Here is a 24,703-nt window from a genome sequence, read left to right as displayed (position 1 = left end):
GGAAACAACATTGATTAGAAACATCTGATTGCTGTGGTCTAAGGGATTTTTTTTAGTCTGCTCACAGCCAAATTTTCTTGCAGGAGGAAGAGGGAAAGATGGGGCACCGATCATCACCTTTCCCGAGTATGCAGGTTTTAGTGAGATCCCTGATGAGGATTTTCTGAATGTTGTGACGTATTTAACTAGTATTCCCAGGTAAGTCTGAAAATTTTTTTATCAATGCTTTGGGGCCCAGATTAATTCACCACTTTTTTTCAGGGCACATCCAAATGGCACCTTCTCATACTTCCCATTTTTACATCTTCCCTTTCTGCCCCCCACAGACCCAATGGTGTGTGTGGGAGGCCACAATCAGCAGAGGTTCTAGTCCTTGTCAGCTACATAAACTGGTGGGACTGATTCATCTTTTGCGAGCTCAATCCATAATACGTTTTTTAAAAAGCATATTATGGATAGATCCTGTCTATAACTTTTGTGAAGGCAGAATTGTGCATCCAAACAAAGTTCAGATTGAAGCTGAAGTTTGTATGTGAATTCCAGGTCATGTATATACTGGCTTATACTATTGAGAAAAACAAGGAGAAGTGAACTGTATTTCAGAAATAAGTACTGATGAGCCTTTAAAGTTTGTAAATTCAAAATATGAAAGAGATTGAGTTTGATGCAGATGAATGCGGGAGTAATCTCTGCACATTCTACACCTATATTTGAGGACATACCTTGGGGATTATGTCAGTTTCTGCTACTTTTCCTGCTGTTTGTTACGCAATTTACTTTGATTTGTACAAGGAGGTATATGTTGTGCAGGACATAATGCTGTCACAAAAACCTTTTGTTGAGTTCTTCCCCAAAATGTGCAGTATCTTTTTACCCTGTGTCATGATATCATCAGTTTGGGGCTTCCCTACCCTCTCTACTCATTATTTGCTGCAGGCAGGGGCGGAAACATGATACTATCATGAGACAGGGTGATAAGTCTACCAAGTTGCAGTGGAAAATGTGACATAGGTGCTGTTTTCAGTGACAGCTCTGAGTAATGTGTAGTTCTGTGGATTTTTATTGATATTGACTGTTGTATTGATATATTTACTAGCATTTGGACTTCATAAGTTTTTATACTGACATGATAGAAGTGTGTGAATCAGCTTTGTGTGGGAGTCTGTTAAGAGCAGTGAACGGGAGTTACCTCTCTATAGTGAACAATATTCTGTTTGAGAGGTTTTAATGTAATTATTGTACCTTTACAAGCTAACTTCCCCTCCTTTTCCAGTGTGGTTGGCAGATTGGTGATTCTTGTCTTGTATCCCTCGTTTTCTCTTTGCCAAAATGTTTAGCACTGAAAGCAAACTTGTTGTTGACTGCCATTGTGAGAAACCCAGAGATAAGGAATTATCCGGGCTGCCATATTGACAGAATAGACCAGGGGTCCTTTTTGGACTTGTAGGCACATTTGAGAATTTTGGAAAAACAACAGCGTGTCGTCAAGTAATGGTACATGAGCCTTCTGGGTAGTGACACCCACCTTCTGGAATGCTCTCCCACGTGTGGGCTGAGAGGCGGAAACTGTGGCAAACTTTAGATGCCTGTTGAAGATACACTTGTTTACCCAAGCTTTCCCTGACATGTAATTATACTACTCTGTTTTACTGTTTCTCTAAAGTTTTAAAGGTATTTATTATTTTATATTGCTTTATGTTGGCTTTTCTATTGTTTTTTATGTATTTCTTATCTAAACGGCTTAGAGATCTTATTACATCAAGCGTTATAGAAGTAGTTTAAATAAATAATAAATAAACTAAGACTCTTATGAAACCTTAAAGACTAATACATTTATTCTTTCATAAAGCTTTCGTGGACTGTAGCCCACCTCATCGGATGCATGGAGTATTATGGACAGTTTCAAGTTTATGGGCAGAATGTTGTGGTTAAAGTTGTAGGTGACAGTATTAGGTTCTGTAATAGAGTTTCCAGAGTAGACATGGAGTCTGGGTTTGTTGCAGAGTCTGGTCCCTGTGTTTGTATTGTTCTTACATGGCCTGCTGTTATTGGTGAGTAGCTGTTTTAGGTGGGGGCGGGGGGGGCTGTCTATAAACAAATACAGGCCTACCACCCAAGGCCTGTGAGAGGAAAGTGCTGTTGTCCATGATGAGCTATAGATCAGTGATGACACATTTGAGTAGTTTTAGCTGGGAACTGTAGGTGACAACAAGTGATGTTCTCTTGTTTTCTCTTCTGGGTCTGTCCTGTGGTAGATTGTTCCTAGGTACACGTCTGGCCTTGTCAATCTGTTTTCTCACTTCGTTGGGCGGATGTTATAGTCTGACGAATGTCTGATTTAGATCCTTAAACTGAGTTTCTGATTCCAGCGAATCTGAACAGTCATGGTTATATCGTAGGGCTTGGCTGTAAGCAATGGATCTTGTGGTGTGTTCTGACTGGAAGTTGGAAGCATGTGTAGCTGTCAGTAGGTTTCCGATATAAGTTGGAACTTATATGGACGTTATGTAGTTGCAAAGTCATGTCCAGAAAGTGAATCATAGAATAGTAAGGTTGGAAGGGGCCTACAAGACCATCGAGTCCAACCCCCTGCTCAATGCAGGAATCCTGAAGCTGTTGTGTGGATTGTTCAAGGCTTAGTTTGATGGTGGGGTGAAAGTTACTGAAGTCCTAGTGGAACTTCATTAGTCCCTGCTGTCCATTTATCTGGACTCCTGGATGGGAGACCCTGACAAAGTTCCACGAGGATCTGCTGTTCACATCATATACAATCTCTCCACTGGATTTTGAAAAGTATTTATTTAAAACATTTTAACCATAAGAACATAAGAAGAGCCATGCTGAATCAGACCAAAAGCCTATTGAGTCCAACATTCTGTTCATACAGTGGTCAACCAGCTGCGTGTGAGAAGCCTGTAAGACATGACTGCAATAGCACCATCCTGCTTGTGTTTCTGAGCAACTGGTATACAGAGTCATACCGTCTCTGATACTGGAGGTTGTGTATAGCCATCATGATTAGGAGCCGTTGAAAGTCTTGTCTTCCATGAACTTGTCTGAACCCCTTTTGCTGTATTTGCCATTTTTAATTAAAAAAAAAATTAAAAATCTCCTTTGAAAGCCATCCAAGTTGGTGGCCATCACTACATCCCATGGTAGCGAATTCCATAGTGTAACTATGCACTGTGTGAAGAAGTACCTCTCCTTATCTGTCCTGAATCTCCCACCATTCAGCTTCATGGGATAACTCCAGGTTCTAGTATTATGGGAGAGAGAGAAAAATGTCTCTCTATCTGAATATAATAAGACCCACGCTGGATCAGACCAAGGGCCCATCTAGTCCAGCATGGTCAACCAGCTGCCTGTGGGAAGCCCACAAGCAGGACATGGATGCAACGGCACCCTCTTGCCCATGTTCCCCAGCAACTGGTGTACATAGGCTCACTGCCTCTGATAATGGAGGTAGCATATGACCATCACGAGAAGTAGCCACTGATAGACTTATCCTTCATGAACCTGCCTTCTCTGGGGCACAAATCTAGAATGGTAAATAAAAAGATTTGGGCTTCGTGGCATGCCACACTGTAATTTACGAAAGGAGACTTTTAAAATACAAAACTACGTCTTTGCCCACAGTTTGTTGGGGGAGCAATAGTGAAAAATGAAAATACCTCTGCTCCATAGTATATTTAATGGTAACAATATGACTGACAGAGAGAGAATGTCAGTGAGGTAAGTAGAATTATTCCATTTTACTGAGGGAAGCTGGTAATAGAATTTAATGTGCTGGTATGTAGCAAAATAGAGCAGTTCCGGGTGGGACACATAACAGATGCTTAAATGTGTGCACCTCTATTATGTCTCCTCTTATCTTTTTTCTAAGCTAAACAGTCCTGGACCATAAAAAGTTAAATTGCAAGGTCTCCCATTCTTAGGCTTGTTTACCCAGCCATAACCCAGTAATTTTTGTGAACCTCCCAGATTGCTTTGGCTATTAATAATAAACAAGAAACAAACAAACAAACTACCACTGTGTCCATAAGAACTTGCTTCCAGGTAAGCATCCATAGGGTTGCAGCCAAAGGCACCTTACAAAATAAAACATTAAAACAACAATAATAAAATATTTCATGTTATTAAGACCAGAGATTAGACAGATTCATGGAGGATAAGGCTATCAGTGCTACTAGTCGTGATGCCTATATGCTACCTTGAGGATCAAGATCAATGGATACCACTTGCTGAGGAACAGCAGCAGAGGAGGGCTATTGCCCTCCTGGCCTGTTTCCTGGCCTCCCGTAGGCTTCTAGTTTGCCCAGTGGAAGTTGGTGGCTCCAATAGGATTCTGTGATTCAATGATTCTGTATCAGCTTGGCTACCTCCTTTACAGTTCTGACGGGTTCTGCCTGACCCCTGGAGCAGATTCACCGTCCCACTGACATCGGCGCCACCAGCCTCAACTGAGTTTGGCACTGTGGGAAACAGGATCCTGGAGCAGGCAGGCCTTTGGTCTGATCCAGCAGGTTCTTCTTAAATAAACAACAACAACAACAACAACAGGGAGTTACCCCAGCCATGAAAAGAGAAAGAAGTGACCGAGGCATAGCACACAATGAATAGGCACTGTTGTGACTTCGTCACTTCTCTTTTCTTTATATTCAAGAAATAAACAGGGACCATTAAGCAAGAGTCAGTATGAATCCAACATATTTAGTAACTCAAATACCACAAAATGCTTAGGAAAAAAGCAAAATTTTAACCTGGCACTAACGCAGGAATGGGAAATGTCTTCTGGGTGCTAGGGGGGTGGGGGTGGGATGTATTTGTTATTATTACATTGATGTCCTGCCTTTTTTCCTCTTGTAAGGAACCCAAGGTGGCTTACATGGCCCTCCTCCTCTCCATTTGTATCCTTACAACGTCCCTGTGAGGTAGGTTAGGCTGAGAGTCTGTGACTGGCCCAGAGTCACCCAGTGAGCTTCATGGCCAAGTGGGGACTTGAATTGTGATCTCCCGAGTCCCAGTCCAACACTCTAACCACTACACCATGCTGGTTCTCAGTGATCCTCCACCCGGCCCTCTGCGGACCAGATGATGGCATGGGGTTGGCCTCACCTCTGACATCATCTGGTTCCTCGGCCAAAGCAGCATCTGGAGTGCTGCGACCAGGAGCCGGCTTTGTTGCACGTGGGCTTTTCTGGCTCGGGAAAGCCTGCGTGCAGCAAAACCGCCCTGACCAAGGTGCCAGCTGGAAGTGCACCCCAGCTGCTGCCTCAGCCAGAGCACCTTCCCCATGTGCTTCCCAATAGGGGAAGGTGCAGTGAGGGCAAAGCCTCCCTGGCTGGAGGGGTGGTCCTCAGGCCTCTGCCTTGCCTGGGACCTGCCTTCGGTGCCTGTGGACTTGCCCCAGCTGGGGAAAGCCACACACATCAATGTCGCCTTAACCAAAGAGCGATCCTCCATCCCACACTTCATTCAGGGTGGCTTCGCCTGCCCTGCACCTTCTCCCACTGGGGGGCGGGGGAGGGCAAGCAAGGCACTTAGTAGTGACTAATGGCATTGGCACCAGGGGGACAATCTACAGCAAGGGGAGCCACTGCAGAGGAGGCCCTAAACCTGGTAACTAGCCCCCTCACTACCAAAGTAGAGACATCCTGAGTAGGTCTTCTGTCAAAGACGTCTCTCTCTAATGAGGCATATTATGCCCCAAAGTATGCAGTAAAGCCCCAACACTGTGGGATTTCAAAAAGAAAAGAAGGGTGGAATTGGGAGTGGAGAACAGTGTCAGGGATGGGGGTTAACTTAGTGACCTGGTTCGCACAATCAGAACAGCCCACCACGGGCACTTATTTAAGCCACAGTGGCCTGCAGTGCGTGCAAGAGTGTGCCAGGCAGGATTTGCATATTCAATGCCCAGACAAGGCTTGTCATGTTCTGCCAACCGGGGGACCATGGGTTATGCAACGGTTTGTTTAACCCTCACATAACCCACAGTCTACGGGTTCTTACAACATGACAAGCTTTGGCCAGGCACTGACTATTCAAAATGGCTGCCAGCATGCACCACAGCCCACAGGGGCGTAAATAAGCCATGGTGGGCTGTTCGATCATCAGTCTCTGGCCATATATTTCTTGCTCCCAATAGCTCCTTCTGTAGCTTTTTGTGTTGCAGGATTCAAAACGTGTTTGACTTAGTTTTGAATCCTTTGGTGGGAAAAGCTGCTAGTATGTGTGTGTACACGATTGTGAGAGGAAAAGCTGGGAGTGTGGAAAGAGTTAAACACCCTTTCCCTCCCCCATTGCTTCTCCACTTTTAGTTCCTGCTTCCCAGAGCTACTTCTCTTAAAAGAAAAGAAACCCCACAATATTCAGGGCTTCTATCCAAGCTTTTGCACCAGTACTTATCTAAAAGATAGCCTCCCCCTGTATAGATCAGTTAGACACTACGATCTTCAGGAGAGGCGTTGCCGCCCTTGCCACATATTGCAGAGTCCCGCCTGGCAGCAACACAGCATCGGGCCTTTTCTGTGGTGGCACCCTCCCTCTGGCATGACCTCCCCTCTGCAACATGTCAGGCACCAACCATCATGTGCTTTCAACAATAACTTAAAACTAAGCTGTTTACCCTGGCTTTTCCCAACCATTGACCTATCTAAATGCTGTTATGCTTTTAATGATGTATTGTTTTGTAATATGTTGTGAACCACTTTGGGATTTTTAAAATGGGAAGCAGTATATAAATGTTCGTTAAAAATAAATAAATAAATAAAGAAAGAAAGAAAGAAAGAAAGAAAGTAAAATAGCCCATCAGTGCCATGTGACATCTAGTTCCTGGTGAAAGCTTCTATTTTGGGGTGCTCAAGTTGAAACTGTATCATTTGCTGACATTTTGTTTCTTTACTTTCTGCCTAGGACTATAGTTCTAGCAACATCTCAAGTAACAAAAACTTAAGAACCTAGCAGCAATGCAGAGATTTAAAATACAATAGATTTAAAACAACAGAATTAAAAGACGAAAATGCTCAGAGTTAAATTGCATGCTATGTTAAATGTGTAGCATGTAGCTGATCCTAACTTTTTACTTTAGTGTAAACATCTGGGGTCCCAATTCGAGACTACCACACATCGGTAGGGGGGTTAAACCTTCCCACCAAGCTACTTCCCTCTGCCCGTACCTGCCCCCAAACCTCTCACAGAGGCTAAAGAAAGGAAAAAAATAAATTGGTGCCAATTGAGGTTTCATCACCTTCTTGAGCCCCCTGCACTGTGTGGTCGTGGGGAAGCCACTGGGTGGGATGGTTTAACCCTAACCCCAACCTGTGTGTGGTGGTCTTGATTTGGATCAGGACCTTGCTCGCTTACTGCTTACACTGAAGTTTTCAAAAAAGGATCAGCTACATGCTATGCAATTAAAGTAGCATGTAGTTTAGCCTTCAGGGGTAAGGGAAATACACTCCGTGCATGCTCAGAGGTATATTTCTTTATTACATAATATTGCTTCATGTCTGTTACCTGAAGAAGAGGCATAGCCTAAACTGGGAGGTGGTATGTCGGGAGGGGGGGCAGCTACTTGACCAAGGCCAGCAATAAGGAAAAAATTGTCTATATCAATCTAAATATACCAGACATTTCTCAACAGCAGCCTAAAATCCCACATTTAAAACAGGGCTTTCTGCTTCTACTTTAAATGTGGGATCACGATGGACTCTCTTTACATGGGCTTCTTTCCCCTCCTTTCCCCCTTAATCTGAGTCTTCTATACGTTTCATTATACAGCCACTAGATGGCGCTGTGGTATAGCGCCTCTTCTAGTGGCTTTTCCTTTTTCATGACGGAACTCAAGCTGAACTCAAACGCTGTAATTTGATAGCTCATTATCTCCGATCTTTTAAAAAATTGAATAAAGGTCATTTAGTGCGGGAGACACTTTGGAGGTTGTCACAGACCTCTGTGAGTAGCCAATCTCAGTAGCAGGATAAAACCTTCTTGTGAAGCTCTTCTCCAGTGGTTCCATCTTTAGTTCAGGGAAAGTACCCCCTCTTGGACAGACGGAGCAGCCTCTTGCAGAAACAACACCAAGACGATGGGGCTTTCCCTAAATTAAAGAGTTCCCTTTCTTGGAACCACTGAGAATGGAAATCCATGCCAATTCAAATTTCCATAGACTCTTCCATGATCTTTTTATGTATGTTGGAAGGGACAGCAATATCACACCCTACCACTCACTGTGTGCATGTGAGCATAATGTTTGCATAGGGCATAAAATCCAGTGTGCAGGCCTGCAGAGTGCAATCCAATTTCTAGGTAAGACGCAGGAAATGACATAAGCTTTGGTCAGTTCTGCAATGGCTTTTACATTTGTATATCATATTCAACTGTAGGGTTGTACGGACTGTATAAAATCCGCTCCGTCTGTGTTTCTCAGATTGTCAGGCACCTTTCTTTCCGTCGTCCGCTCACAGACGGATGTGATTTTTTTCTCATCATGTGGAAAATAATACAAATAATTACATAAGAGGTTCTGTAACAATTTACATAATTTGCCATAGTACGTAACATTTAGTGTATTGTCCCCCATTCCGTTCAACTTTTCCTCAGCAGAAACATGTGTGTTTTCCTATGCATAAATATGCGTAAATTTCAAGAAAGTAAAAAAAAAAAATCTGAAAATCCACGGATTCTGTGCAGCCTGAAGGGGTCTCTCTGCAGCAGATTCTGCAAGTCAGATTCTTAGAAATCCGAGCTCATTTTAGTCCATCTTGAATTTCTCCAGCATCCCTATTCAAATGTTACACTCAGCAGCCATAATGATGGGACAGGTATGTTCGGTGGGCTGGGAAGGGAGGTACAGCTTTGCGGGGAGAGATTAACGGTGAGTGTCCAAGGGAGGCCCAGTTCTTTTACCAAGTCAGTGGGATCTCTGTTTACCAGCAGGAAGCACATAGGTGATGCCAAACTGTTTGCGTTGCCATGGTTTGGGGAATCTGCAGCAAAGCAGCCAAAGCGATCCATTGGATAAAATATTCAGGTTTTGTGGAAGCTGATAACCTGATGCTGGGATGGAAGTGGGGGGAGAAGGAAGAAAGAGCAAGAAAGAATTGGTTTGCATCTCCCTGCACAAGCAGTTTCAGGTCTAGTTTAGTCACACTCTCCCCTGTCTATCCTGCTTGTTAATAATGAGTTCAGAGCGTGCCATGGAGGCTGTGCTTTTGCTGCAGTACCATCGCTTGGAACAGGGTTGCCTCCATGTAATCCCATATACCTGCTTTGGATATTTTGCAGTCTGGAGGCTGCCAGCATTGGATTCATCATCATCATAGACAGACGGCGGGACAAATGGAGCGCTGTAAAGGCTTCCCTCACACGAATAGCAGTAAGTGCCTGGAATGTATTTATTTATTTTACTGCCCTTTGCCTTCTGCAAATTGTTATGACTCTGTTATGATTTGTTGTTGTTTTTACTTCGGCTGTGCTCTTTTGGTTGCTCATGCAGTTACATTCCCTTCCCTATTGAATGAGAATGAAATAGCTCCAGCAAGACACAGAAAAGAGCATGATTATTTCTGTACCATGCTGCAGTGTGCAAACTGCTTTACAGTTCTAATCTTGTTAAGAGCCAGAGTAGTGTAGTGATTAACAGGGTCAGCTGAGGACATACACACACCCCAGCTCAAGCAAGGGTCTTCTGTTGGCCTCATTTTCCCAAGCAAAATTGGAATGGTAACACTGACAAATCTTTCAGGATCGTAAGAGGTTCGAACTAGAGATGATATGGGAGACACGTGGAGCATTCGCCCCCCCCCCCCGCAGTATTTGTCTTTAAAGCAGGCACGGGGGGCTTTGAATTTGATTGGAGCACTGCGGGGAGGATGCTTAACTCTTTCCCTGCATGCCTGATTATCCCACATACACACAGCACCTGCTTTCCCACCCAAAGGGGAAAAGATACCAGGTCCATTTACTTTTCTCCTATAGGGGGGAAAACAGCTTGGATCGGGCAGTTTTAATTGTGAAAATGGCCCGTTGGAGGAGGGGCACTCCATCCCTTCCTGTGCCACTGCTCTGATCAAATCTGGGACCGGCCACAGCGGCATTAAAATAAAAATGAAAATCATTAGGAAACACACCACATACTTCTCATGCTCCCACACGTTGGGTGCAGAAGGTCCTACCTCCAATCTTTGGCATCTCTGGTTAAGGGATTTAACCCTCTTGACTTCGCGTTTCAACTTCCTTTTTACCAGTTCTCTCATTTTAGAGTAGTTTCCTCTTTTGAAGTCAAATGTGACTGTGTTGGGCTTCCTTGGCAATTTTATCATATATATATTTATATATAGAGAGAGGAAATTGGAAAGAGTGACCACAGTGCTATCAGATTTAATATCAGAATATATATATATATATATATATATATGTATGTATATATATTCTGATATTAAATCTGATAGCACTGTGGTCACTCTATATACATATACATACATACATACATATATATATATATATATTCTGATATTAAATCTGACAGCACTGTGGTCACTCTTTCCAATTTTACTGTTTGTACCACTGAGCAGCCATGGCTCAGTAGTACAGCATCTGCTTTGCGTGCAGAAATTCCCATTTCAATCCCCGGCATCTCCAGGCCCTTGTCTCCACGACAATGGAAGGAGAAGGGAGGAATGGCTCACCCGCATTTTTGTAGGAGCTGCTTTTGGTCCAGGCAGGGCTCCATGAGGGTGTACATCGCACCATTCTAAGTGGCTTCATATAACTTACTTCCGGGGGCGGGGGGTTGGAGTGAATGTCATCTGAGTGGCAGGGCCTGCTCAACCGATAAGACAGGCTTTCTGCCCCCCTCCAGGCTTCGTAAGGAAGGTGCAAAGTAATTACTTCCCCTTGTGTGCATTTGTAAGACAAGTCTCCCAATGAGCCCCAAGCCTCATTGAACACAATGGGTGTTACTTCTGAGTAGACACACATATGCTTGTGCTGGGAAAGGGGACAGGGAGAACACAGGGATGGGGAACACAGCCCCCTTTCTAACCAAACTGATACTGCGTAGGATCTCTATAACAAAGCTTTGAATTAGTTACTTCCTAAGACAATAAAACAAACAAAAGGAGAAATGGAGCCTTGAGATCGGGCTTAACTGCACTTAGGGAATTGGGCTTTAAAGTGTGCCATTTCAATTGAGTGGGATCTCTGTAAGTACTGATGTGGGCAGTCAGAGGGCAAGCCTCATTGACCACAACGGCAGTTATTTCTGAGGAGACTAACTGGTTTGTGCAGGGACAGGAAACACAGAGGAAACACCCCTTGACCAGGGTCACAGTGAAAGGCACACCCCTGGGCAGGGCTAGCAGACCCAAGGTCAGTGCAGGGGTTGGGGCACACAGCAAGTATACCAGGGAGAACCCAACTTGAGGAAAAGAATTGGACTTTTTAAGCAGTCTCAGGAATCTGGTTTTTCCCTGATAAGCTCCAGTGTGGCTGCTGGACGGCCACAACTTCATGTATCCCTAACGACCTCCACACGGAGCCAGTTTGGAGTAAATCGTTTGTGGAAACAGGCCTCAGGTAAGGCAGGAAAAACTTCTGCCTGAAATCCTCGAGGGCCACTGCCAGTCACTGCTGACAATACTGGGCTAGATGGTCCAATGGTCTAATTCAGTATACGGTGGCTTCCTATGAATCAGTGTACAGTAGCTTCCTGTATTCCAAGAAACTTGAAGTAGGCACATTGCTAAGAAACATAAGGCATATCTATTTCTGGTCTCTTTTAGTCAACTGGCACAAAATACAGATGCCTGCATAAATCACCGGATAGCATGGGAGGATTGTAGCCATAACTAAGTATATACTTGACCTTTTATTGCAATCATCGTCAGAGGTGCTCCTGCCACTGGAGATCAGGTTGTTGGCCACTGGAGATAGGGTTTCCTTGGTTGTGGTTTGCCTGACACCTAAACTGTCCCCTTTTAGGCACCTTGTGAAAACATGTTTATTTTCCTGGTCCTTCACTAAGTGAGGTTTTTTTTTAATGGTTTTAATGCCCTTGTTGCTGATTATGTTTTGATCACTGTTAATGGGTGGCTTTATGGATTTTATATTCTGATGTAAGTTGCCTTGGACAACTGATTGGAAAGACAGGGTATAAATGGGTTAAATAAACCAACAACTGAATTTCAAGGGGTGCATGCACAAGATCCCCCTTAAAATTCAATTAAAATATGCAAGAATGAAGCGCAGTAGGTGAGATATGAAAAATGTAATACATAAATAAAGTCACAATACATTATTAAATCAATTAATGAAAGAGGATGTGTCTCTGTCAGTGTCATAGCTCCAAGATCATGAGACCTAAACACCTGAAACTTGGTGTGTGAACTAAGGGGACCCTAGGGGTGTGCATATTGGGGTTGTTTGGTTTTTAAAATTCACTAGTTAATTTAAATGTGTCAGTGTGTTTGGAGTCTACAGTACCATCTTCAGTCACTAGGTGGCAGGCGTCCCTAACCAGCACATAGTTTTGTAGCCAATACAGTCTGAAGGCAGGAGACAATAGGCCCAGGGATAGAGTTATATGACTACCCCCTAACCCCTGCTGTGGGGCAGCCCCCTCAGGGGAATGGGGTGGACAGACCCTTCCCTCAGAAGGCTGTAGGGGTGCACCATGGCAGGGGCTATGCTAGTGGGTGTGGCTTCACTCAGACAGGGCAGGTACAGTCAACTCCGCACCATAAGTTTCCTTGAAGGCTTTGCTGTATCAAACTAAGGGCTATTTCAACCTGGGTAAAGCCAGGTACATTCACTAGTTACATTAATAAAATGAAAGTTCTCTTGTACTTCCCAGCTTCATGTGGAGCAGTGACTTTACCTTGGTTGACCTGGGTTTCAAGAAGTTTCTCTGGAGAGTTTGCAGACATTTCATAGCACCATAGCTTCAGAAGCGTCACATACCTGTTCCTAACTGCAGTGGCTTCTCTTCAGTGTCTCATATTTTCACATTTCTTCTAGGGAGCATTTCCTGGAAACTTGCAACTGGTCTTTGTCCTGCGGCCGTCCCGTTTCATCCAAAGGGCAATCGCTGACATCGGCATCAAACTGTATCGCGATGACTTTAAAATGAAGGTACCGGTAAGCACTTTTGTTGTGGTTGGAACCTGTGTTCTTTTGTAGCTTCTTCATCTTCTCTTTCTAACTGTCTGCCATCTCCTTTTCTCTCCTTCGCTTTCCCTTTGATGTTGCACCTGTCAGAGCTAAATAATCCTTCGAGCAAAGATAGGTGTCCATGACAGGGTTTTTTTGACCCACATAGAACTCAGATGTAGAATGAAGTGATAGATTAAAGGCACAATCCTATGCATTTTTAGACAGGAAAATATCCTTTAACTCCCAGCATTCCTCAGCTCCTGACCTTTGTCCATGCTGCCTGAGGCTGATAGGACCTGAAGTCCAAAATATCTGGAGGGCACTAGGTTCAGGAAGGCTGCCTTAAAGCAACAAAGTGACTTTAGCAGTAAAAAAGCGCTAACAAATAAGTATTACTTAGTTTTCCCTCCCCCCACCATTTTCATTTTTTCTGAAAAAAAAGCGGGGGGGGGCAGGTTTTTTCCACGGCCTCAAAATTTCTAGAAATTTTACAACTCTACACAGGGGAAAAGGACCTTGCAGCTGAGCCTTGTTGTTGTTAATCCTTACGGTGCTTCAAGGAACTGTTCAGAACAAGCTTTGACAAGTCCCCAGGGCAGGGATGGGGAACATGTAGCCCTCCAGTTGTTGTTGGGTGGCAGTTCCCCTCACCGTTGGCTGTCCCGGCTGGCGCTGATGGGAAATGCTGTTCACCAACATCTGGAGGGCCACACGTTCCCCACCCCTGCAGAAAGGGATTTCATAGCCAAAGGGCAGGAATCTAGGGTGCTTCCGAACGAGGCTTTTATCCTCCCGCATTTTAAGGGCAGTCCAACGGCGATGTCTTCCACTCACATCCCTCCCACGTTTTCCTGCTTCTTCTTCTGTCTTTTCCTTTACTGCAGAAAATCTATTAAGGAAAAAAAGATGGAACAGCTGCACAGTGCCTTCTGGTTGCTAGGTCTAGGAGCCGTCTGCCTGGAAGCACTCCAAGTCTCCCTGACAGGGAGTGTCCAGAAGTGATGCACACCCACAAACACACACAGAGACACACACAGTTGTAGTGTGAAGAGAGAGAGTCCACTTTACTACCTTTAGAAGCCAGTCATGTAATTCTGCTGCATGCACAGGCCCGTGTGTGAAAGGAGGGTGGGCATTGTTAATGCTGTGAGTACTTATCCCGACCCCTTCAAATACCTGCCAATCATTATTTTTTCAGTCTTGCCTGGATTTAATTTCTATTGGTTCTTCTGCATCTGGCCCACACATTTAGGCCTCACAATCATGTGACCAATATGTCACAATCGTCAGTGACAACAAAAGGTTCAGAAAGGTCTAAGAGCCTTTCTACACGAGGCTTTTATTGTATGCTTGTGATTGCTCATGCACGGTAGTTTGTGGGTCCTTTGCATGACGTTGTCATCCTCCAGGGCCTCTTCCATGCTTTACAACCATTATCGTGTTTTTTCCCCTAACTAGGAAAGTCTGGCATTATTTAGAAATGGCAGAATGAGAGTCTTGTGTAATTGTGCAATTCTGCTGTACCACAGTGGCATGTAGTGGTTGTATGATGAAACATATAGAAAGGCAGAGAAAGAACCCCCCCCCCAAAAGCTTGTGTAAAGGAGCCAATCTTAATCCCACAAAGAATCCAGAAGCAGAAGTCTCAGTAAAGGTGCAGGATAAAAGCCTCATGTAGAAAAGCCCTAAGACAGCCTTCCCCAACTTGGTGCCCTCCATATGTGTTGGATTACAACTTCCATCATGTAGCAGTCAGGTGATACTGGCTGTGGCATGATGGGAGTTGTAGTCCAACACATTTGGAGGGCACCAACTTGGGGAAGGCTAGTCTAACAGGATAAATCTAGCTATCTGAGGGGGAATTGTAGCTCCATGGTGGAAAACATGCATTGCATCTAGAAGATCCTAGGTCAACCCCTGGGCATCTTCAGTTAAAAGGACTGGGTAATAAGTGATGTGAAAAACCCTGGAGAGCTGCTGCCAGAATACTGGCTTAGGTGGCCAAATAGTCTGTCCTGGTCAACCAAGGCTAAAAGTATAGCCTCAATGCAGAAGTCCAAAACATCTGGAGGGCACCAGGTTGAGGAAGGCTGGCATAGGGTATGGGGGTGCATTTCTGTGGGCCATTTCCACAAGCAAAATCACCTTTCACAAGATGCCTTCCGACCTGTAGGAGAAAAGGCACTGGGTTCACCTACCTTTTCCCCTGAGGAGAGAACAGCAGTGGAAGGGGGGAAATGGATCAGGAAAGAAGCCTGTTGGGAAAGTGTTAAGCATCTAAGTTGTATCTAGTTTGTCTTGTTATTTTTCAGCCTAACCAACCTCACAGAGTTGTGTTGATAAAATAGTGTTGCCCCCATGGGAGCTGCTCTGAGCAGCCTAGAGCAAAGTTGAGATACAAATGTGATAAACACCGTAAAGATTTTCTTCCCTCCAAATAAATTATGCAGACTGATACCCTTTATTCTGATTTTGTCATTTTCCGATCACCTGCTCAGTTCATTTGTGCCAATGCTGATTCAATATTCCAGTGTTTGCCAAATTTGGCAGCACCTGCTGCTGCAAGGAATGTTTTGATGGCAAAAGAAGGCATAAAGGTGGAGTAGGAAAAGTGAAGAAGGAGAGGAAAATTACTTGCAGGGGGTATCAGGGGTATGTTGTAGTGGTGGGGATGACCATGCAGGGAGCTAAACCTTTTGCAGATGATAACCCCAACTCAGATGCATACATGGCTCTCCATCACTTGAGGTGTCTGAGGAAGTCTGTGTGCCGCAGAGCTCAAAAGGTTTACATTCTAAGTTTTATAACGTGACACTAAATCTACAGAAAATGAAGGAGCATTATAAAAATGTGATGAAAGCACAGTGTTGAGGCTGGGTTTTAAAAGATGTATATCCTGGTTTTGTTTTACTGATGCAGATCATCATGTTAAATTCGGTTTCTGACCTTCACGGCTACATTGACAAGAGTCAGCTTACCCGGGAGTTAGGGGGAACCTTGGAATATGGACACAGTCAGTGGATACACCATCGAACTGTAAGTACCATGTGTTGGGTTGCTCCGTTTCTCGTATCTAAAAATGAAAGAACATGTAAATGCCAGGAAAGGGTTCTAGGTCCCTTGTTCCAATTTTCATTGAAGAAATTACAAAGATAGTTTCAGCAGACTGAGAAACGAATAATTCTGAATCGTAATGAACTTGTCCTCTTTATGGACTTGGTAAAAGGTAACCACCTTTTAAAGTAATAGCAATGATAATGAAAATAACAGTAAAATTTTATGTTTTGCTTTCCTTCTCTAACAAGCTTTTAGGTCTTGATTTTTGGCCTTTGCAGGTGACATGTTCTACACATAATGGGGAGAATTGTGATCATGCTGTCTGGCCCCACCCTCTCAATGCACCCAACCACCATTCATTGGATATCGCATATGAATAGTGTCCTACACAAATGCCTCCCCACCCCCAGTGTCTGTGGGCTCCAAGTATGCAATCTATGCACCAGAAAAACAGGGTTTACAGGATCTGCAGTTGAAGCCTATATGGATTGTGGCCTACATGGGAAGGCCATTTTGCAGACATGCTCTTCAAGGCATCGAGGCTAGGTGTGCCAAGGGAGGAAGGTTCTGTAATGTGCCATGCACATGGATGCTGCTTCATATAACAAGTAACAACAAGTTTCTTTGATAAGAATTCATTGTACAGGTGTAGCTACAATACTAAGTACTTTATAAAAGCACTTTTAAATCCCATTTATTTCATTGGGAGAGATTTAGGGGCATGATTACCTCTCCTGCTGAAATCAGTGGGACTTGAACTGCTTTTAAGTTTTGCTGGATCATGCCCCATCTACTTTGGTGCTTAAAAAAAATACAGGGCAGCATTCCCTCTGCATAAAGAGAAAAGCAAATGTTAAAACCACATCCCTGATACAATTAAAAAAAACAGAAAAGTAAAGCAAACCCCATTGTTGTGATGGCCGTTTGATGAAAGCTTTGTGCCCTCTAAAAACACCGTTTGAGCGCTTTTAAGGAATCCTTGTATTTATTTCTGTAGTCTTTTAAAGTATTGTTTTTATTTCATCTTAATACTCGATTGGTATTGTGTAGGTCACGAGATGCATTTCTGGCCTAAACTAGGCACTGTGCAAACTGCTTCATTTGTTTACTCACATATCTGCCCCATTCACATATAAAGTTGTGTGTGTGTGTGTGCGCGCGCGTGCGATCTGAACCTTTCCCGCCGTACCTTCTTGTGCTGTCACTTCAGGTACTTTTTTCCCAGGCTGTACCATTTTTTGGTATAGAAGACAATTCATTCAAGACCCCGAAGTGGTGGAGGGTGGGGAATAAATAAGCAGCATTAGCTTCTAAGTACTGCTATGTTTTTATGGGTGTCATATCTAGTGCCATGCTTCATGGACTTCCCAGGTAAGAGTTTCTGGAACATATGTCACACCCACCTTTGGGGTGGAAGTGGAACCCATCTTTGACTTGCCTAGTAGAGTTGCCAAGAGGCCTCTTGGGGAAATAACAGTTTTGGGGGTTTGTTTTGCTTGTTTGTTTTATATTTCAGGATGCCGTGGCAGCTTTTGTATCATGCCCTCCATCCCTGATGGCCGCATAGCCTGTATGTTTATAAATAAATAATTATCCCCCAAGCCCCCACCATAAATCTCCCTTCCCTCCTCCAGAGAAAACATACTCTGTAAAGGCTTCCCACTGCTTAAAGATGGGACAATACTTATTGATGTCAGAAAAACTTAGGTGTGTTATGACCAGAGGCATAAGGCTGGATTGTGGGAGCATTAAACTTTGAATATATTGATGACCTTATATGGCTTTGGTCAAGTTAATCCAACATTGCAATCTTATGCACGTTTACTTGAGAGTAAGCCTCAGTGAACACAGTGACCAAATTTGCACATCATGGTGGCAAATTGGGGTTGTTTACAAGTTCGCACATCATGGTGGCAAATTGGGGTTGTTTAACCCATGATTCGCAGGGTGGGTGGGGGTGCATGCCTGTGAGCCACTTTTGGTTTCTGTAAACAACCTCCGATCGGCCTGATTGGAAGTTGTGAGCGTGACATGTGAATCTGGACTGATGGGTTGTTTAGAGACTAAACAGTTAACCCATAGTTTGTTGTTGGGTTAACTGGTGAGTTGTTTAACCCTTAACAACCCATCGCTCCAACTTTGCATGTCACACTCACAACCTCCAATCGGGCCCATCAGAGGTTGTTTAGAGAAAAAGAAAGCAACTTGTGTGCAGTGCACATTCTGGCAAATCGTGGGTTAATTAACCCACGATTTGCTACTGTGAATGTGCGAACTGGCCCAGGGACTTAATTCCATCTAAACATACATAGGATTGCCCTTTAAGTCCAATAAATAGACAAACAGCACTTGCTTGGGTAACTTCAGAGGAATGGGGTGGGGGGAGGCTTGGTAGTACTTGCACTAATATTTTATTTGATCTGTGGAATAATAGCTTTTAAAAGACTTTTCAATTGCACAAATTTTCCAGGCCATTGAAAATTTTGCCATGACTGTGAAAACCACAGCACAGATGTTACAGACCTTTGGAACAGACTTGGCAGAAACAGAACTTCCCAACGATGTGCAGTGTACAGAAGAGCTGCTGTCGTACCACACAGAGCAGCACATCAAGTTGAAGGTCAGCATTTGTGTCTCTCAGAGCACTGGACGCATCAGCTTTGTCACACCCCTCTGATTCATCACTAGATTTTTCTGGGACAGAAGTCAAGAGTAATAATTCTTCTGTCCTATGTCTGAGAACAGAAACATGCTGCAACATTTCAGTGCTGTGCTATGAAATATTTATTTGTTATAAAAATTATCTGGAAAAACTGGGGCAAAAATTTAACCTGGTGCAATCAAAATAATAAAACACTTCGCTTGTTTTTCAGCTTAGCTCGTGCCTGAATCCTTGAGATGATCATACAGCACTGGCTACCGCCTGAAAGCAGCAGCATGCACATTACTGCATCACCTGCTTGGTTTTAATTTTTGTGAACCACCCAGAGAGCTTCGGCTATTGGGCGGTACAGAAATGAAATAAATAAATAAATAAATAAATAATCTGCTTCAGCCATTCGTTACAGCAGGAAGCATTCTGTCATAAACTATGTCTGCTGAAAAATACAGTAAAACACAGTAACATACCCTTTCCGGGATGCTTTTGGAAATTCTTGGAATCTAATCAGGGATGCCATTTCCAGTCCTGGTTTGTTGGGTGGGGTGGGACCAAAGAGATATTTCACAGGTCTGCTCTTGGATATATTCAAAATGAATTTCCTTCCAAAGCAGCGCGTTTTAAGAGTTTTTGCCATTGTTATACCACGTAAGTATGTATCAATGTTATTAACATATATATGCATACCTAACACATAGGTCCATTTCATTGTCGGCTGTGGCAATATATTCACCCTGTGTGTAGAACCATTAACTGGAGATACAAGTGCTCCTGAGGAATAGCAATGTGCACTCTGAAACATATGTGCTCTGAGACGTGGACAATAACCAATTCGCATCTGAAGGGCAGAAAGGCCATATCACGGCCTCAAATACAAGTTTACTTGATTATTATTGGGTGATATGGACCCTCATCTGTTGCAAGAAGGCGTTACATCACTTACCTCTTACAGTTGCTTCATGCGCTAGCCATCGATGCTCATTTAGGCCGCCGTATCTCACTATGATGTGCGCGTGTGTGTGCACAGTGGTGTAGTGGAGCCAGGCTCACAAGGACGCAGCACTGGCACTTTTTTATCAGCAAGGGTGTTGAAATCACCTGCCGCACCCCACCTCAGACTTCCCTGTTCCCTCTGAACTGAGCAGCAGTCCTCACAGTAGCTGTGGAGAACGTGTTTTCCCAGCAACAATATATTGTTCCCTGTTGTAATGGGAAGTATTTTGGGGAGGCTTGGTCTTGAATAGGCAATTAAGACCCATTCCCATTACAAAAGACCCACTCCTGATGGAGATGAAAACTGGAAAACTGATTTTTTTAATATGGATCAACACAACTGCCTGATTTTTTGTCCTCTCCTTGGGGCCATAGCTATAGAGATCGTCATAATGAGCACCTGCACTTCAAACTTTAGCACTATACCACTGTGTGTACGTTGGCTGTGGCTGGGCCAAATATTCCCCACCACTACCACCACCACTTTTGCAGGACCATTCACCCCAACAAAAGTTTGGAGAATATTTGACGACTTTCCAGGTGACCGGGGGTTATTTCCCCTCTTGTTTTAATGGGGGGCGGCCTTTGACCCCTCCCGAGGATACTGTTATGTTACTTTTGACCTATTCCAACAGCTTAGCCAGTCAGGTTATTTTTCAGAAAGGACAGCGATCCGGTTGAGGAACACAACACATGCTTTACTTGTTCTGCTTCTGGAACACAAACTAGGACTCCCTTCTTGAAACTCCGCCCTACACACACGAAGGCCGTCGTACTTCCAGAACCCTGTCTGTGTTTCTGGCCCACCTCTCCACAGACAGCTCTCCTACTAGGCTCTGTTCTTGAAGATCCATGAAGCATAAACTGACTTTGTTACAATACCCTTTGGAACAATGACGTAGGGCCATTCCCATGGAGCATTACAAAACGAATGCTGCTGGGCTGCCAAGGGCAGCAAAGCTTTTTATTTTCCTGTTAAAGAAAACAAACCCTCAGCCACCTCACCTTTAAAGGCAAGCCCCACCCTCACGTGAAAGTTCAAGAATACACCAGCAGCTGCTACAAGAATAAGAGAAAGGTGTACAGAGGCAGGGAGAGGAGAAGAGGCAGAGGGATGGGGTGACAAGTAGGCCTGATGCAGCCTGTAGCTTCATAGCAAAGCACTGAACCACAACTTGTTTCTGCTGTATATCAGGCCGATGCAATTCTCCAGTATTTTTTCTTTCTATTCTTGGACTAAGTCCCTTTGTCTTCAGGGGGTCTTCCAGAAGCTCCTCCAAGTGTTTTCAGATATTTATTGCACCCACTCAGTGCTGCTCTTTTTGGTTGAGCATTATTAAAATAATACAGGTAGTCACTGCCAACGCTTTGCTATAAAAACAACCTCTTGCCTTGCGCTGCCTTGTAAAGCGTTGGAGGGAGAATTGATGTATGAGCAGCAGATGACGCTATGTTGTGGGAAGCCAATAAAAGCCTTTTCAGGGAAATCCCTTTATGGTTTTAAAAATGTGTTTCAGGACAGTTTTATAATCCATTTATTGCCAGTGTCATTGGTACAAAAGATTCGCACTACAATCAGATCCAAACTGCTTTGCAAAATACACAAGGAGGACACCAGAAGTTCTAAAAACTATGGGGATGATCCAGCTCTGTGCTGCATCCTTCCCAGGGCTTCTTCACACAGAGCTTTTATCCTGCTATTGAGATTGGTTACTCGCGGAAGTTTGGGGGTCCATTAGATGACGTTGTCAACCTCCAGGGTGTCTCCTGCACTAAATGATCTTTATTCCATTTTTTTAGAGATCGGAGATAATGAGCTATCAAATTTCCACACTTGAGTTCTGCTTGAGTTCCCTCGTGAAAAGAGGAAAGTCACAATAAAAGGAGCCAGACCACAGTGCCGTCTAGCAGCTGTGTAATGAAACATATGGAAGACTCAGACAAGGGGGAAATGCGGGGAGGAAGCAAGTGTAAAGGGAGTCCGTGGTGATCCTGCATTTAAAATGGAAGCAGAAAGCCCCATTTTAAATGCGGGATTTTAGGCTGGTGTAGAGATGCTCCCATTCCCTTCCACTTGTGTTGCTTTGGACATGAAGTTTTCCTACTTCTAGCTCCATGTCATTCCCCTACTCCCCATGTATGGAGGTGAAAAAATGAATCATCCCCCTTCACTTTTGTTAATTTAAGGTATATCTTTTCAAATGTGTAAAGTAGAGTAAAACTATATACTTTTAATGGGTTACTTTGTTAGATTTAGGATGTAATCCTATGTTTGTTTATGGCTGGCTGGGGAATGCTGGGAGTTTTAGAACTTCTTTTCCATCTAAACATGTACAGGATTGCACCCTTAAAAACTTAAATAAACTAATAAGGTCCCCCTAATTCAGCTTTCCCCAACCTGGTACCCTCCAGATGTGTTGGACTGCAACTCCCATCATTCGCAGATGATGCAACTCCCATGGTTCTTGGCTGAGAATAATGGGAGTTGCAGTCCAACATATCTGAGGGCACCAGGCTGGGGAAGGCTGGCCCTAATTAATTGGACAGCAAAGACATTCGCTCTTCTCCTACACACAGAAGGTATAATGCCTGTCTGCTATGATACATGTGTGCATCATCAAAAAACAAAGAAAATATTGTTCTTGATTCAGAAATATTGTTTATTCAACCCAATGATTAATTTATGTTTTTAAAAATAATTGGCTTGCAGCCCTATTGAAAACCCGTTAGGTCAACATGAGATGGTAGATGCGCTCCCACCTCAGGCCCAACCTTGATTGTGCCAATGGGGCTCAGACGTTGTTGTTGTTGTTGTTGTTGTTCAGTCGTTCAGTCGTGTCCGACTCTTCGTGACCCCATGGACCATAGCACGCCAGGCCTTCCTGTCCTGCGCTCTCTCCCAGAGCGTGCTCAAGTTCATATTCATTGCATCCGTGATGCTATCTAGCCATCTCATCCTCTGCCGTCCCCTTCTCCTTTTGCCTTCAGTCTTTCCCAGCATCAGGGTCTTTTCCAGGGAGTTTTCTCTTCGCATTAGATGGCCAAAATATTGGAGCTTCAGCTTCATTATCTGTCCTTCCAATGAGCACTCAGGGTTGATTTCCTTTAGGATGGACTGATTTGACCTCCTTGCAGTCCAGGGGACTCGTAAGAGTCTTCTCCAGCACCACAGTTCGAAAGCATCAATTCTTCGGCGCTCAGCCTTCCTTATAGTCCAGCTCTCACAGCCATACATTACTACTGGGAAAACCATAGCTTTGATTAGACGGACCTTTGTCGGCAAGGTGATGTCTCTGCTTCTTACTATGCTGTCTAGGTTGGCCATAGCTTTCCTCCCAAGGAGCAAGCGTCTTTTAATTTCATGGCTACAGTCACCGTCTGCGGTGATCTTGGAACCCAAGAAAGTAAAATCTGTCACTGCTTCCATTTCTTCCCCTTCTATATGCCAGGAAGTGATGGGGCCAGATGCCATGATCTTAGTTTTTTTAATGTTGAGTTTCAAACCAGCTTTTGCACTCTCCTCTTTCACCCTCAACAAGAGGCTCTTTAGATTCTCTTCGCTTTCTGCCATTAGGGTGGTATCGTCTGCATATCGGAAGTTGTTGATAATTCTCCCAGCAATCTTAATTCCGACCTCTGATTCATCCAACCCGGCATTTCACATGATGTACTCTGCATATAAGTTAAATAAGCAGGGTGACAATATGCAGCCTTGTCGTACTCCTTTCCCAATTTTGAACCAATCGGTTGTTCCATGTCTGGTTCTTACTGTTGCTTGTTGACCCTCGTACAGGTTTCTCAGGAGACAGGTAAGGTGGACTGGTACTCCCATCACTTTCAGAATTTGCCACAGTTTGTTGTGATCCACACAATCAAAGGCTTTAGCGTACTCAATGAAGCAGAAATAGACGTTTTTCTGGAATTCTCTTGCTTTCTCCATGATGCAGCGAATGTTGGCGATTTGATCTCTAGTTCCTCTGCCTCTTCTAAACCCAGCTTGTACTTCCGGTAGTTCTCGGTTCGCATACTGCTGAAGCCTAGCTTGTAGGATTTTGAGCATCACCTTGCTGGCATGTGAAATGAGCGCAATTGTGCGGTAGTTTGAACACTCTTTGGCGTTGCCCTTCTTTGGAATTGGAATGTAAACTGACCTTTTCCAGTCTTGTGGCCACTGTTGAGTGTTCCAGATTTGTTGGCATATTGAATGCAGCACTTTAACAGCATCATCTTTTAGGATTTTAAATAGCTCGGCTGGAATACTGTCATCTCCGCTAGCTTTGTTGTTACTAATGCTTCCTAAGGCCCACTTGACTTCACTCTCTAGGATGTCCGGCTCAAGTTCAGTGGCCGCACTATCATGGCTATCAGGGACATTCAGATCTTTCCTGTATAGTTCTTCTGTGTATTCTTTCCACCTCTTCTTAATCTCATCTGCTTCTGTTAGGTCCCTGCCTTCTTTGTCCTTGATCATGCCCGTCTTTGCACAAAAAGTTCCCTTGAGATCTCCAATTTTCTTGAAGAGATCTCTAGTCTTTCCCATTCTGTTGTTTTCCTCGATTTCTTTGCATTGTTCATTTAAGAAGGCCTTCTTGTCTCTCCTTGCTATTCTCTGGAACTCTGCATTCAGTTGGGTATATCTTCCCCTTTCTCCCTTGCTTTTCGCTTCCCTTCTTTCCTCAGCTACTTGTAAAGCCTCATCAGACAGCCACTTTGCTTTCTTGCATTTCTTTTTCTTTGGGATGGATTTCGTTGCTGCCTCCTGAACAATGTTACGGACCTCCGTCCATAGTTCCTCAGGCACTCTGTCTATCAGGTCTAATCCCTGAAATCTATTCCTCACCTCCA

At 43.9% G+C, this 24,703-nt stretch overlaps 1 protein-coding gene across 1 annotated transcript in view; it reads left to right on the top strand.

Moving 5' to 3' along the window:
* The window catches only part of MCF2L2 (MCF.2 cell line derived transforming sequence-like 2), a 344,940-nt gene that overhangs the window by 94,464 nt on the left and 225,773 nt on the right, over nt 1-24,703 (top strand). Inside the window, exons 3-7 of the mRNA XM_084847599.1 lie at nt 84-198; nt 9,283-9,373; nt 13,015-13,134; nt 16,069-16,185; nt 18,677-18,826. Of these exons, the coding sequence (XP_084703725.1) occupies nt 84-198; nt 9,283-9,373; nt 13,015-13,134; nt 16,069-16,185; nt 18,677-18,826 (593 nt within the window). The remainder of the gene's footprint in view (nt 1-83; nt 199-9,282; nt 9,374-13,014; nt 13,135-16,068; nt 16,186-18,676; nt 18,827-24,703) is intronic.

The sequence above is a fragment of the Heloderma suspectum genome, chromosome 3 (assembly GCF_057233095.1).
Source record: "Heloderma suspectum isolate Gila_16-S chromosome 3, 16-S_ref, whole genome shotgun sequence".
Taxonomy (NCBI): domain Eukaryota; kingdom Metazoa; phylum Chordata; class Lepidosauria; order Squamata; family Helodermatidae; genus Heloderma; species Heloderma suspectum.
This window is presented reverse-complemented; position numbering and strand designations above follow the sequence as displayed.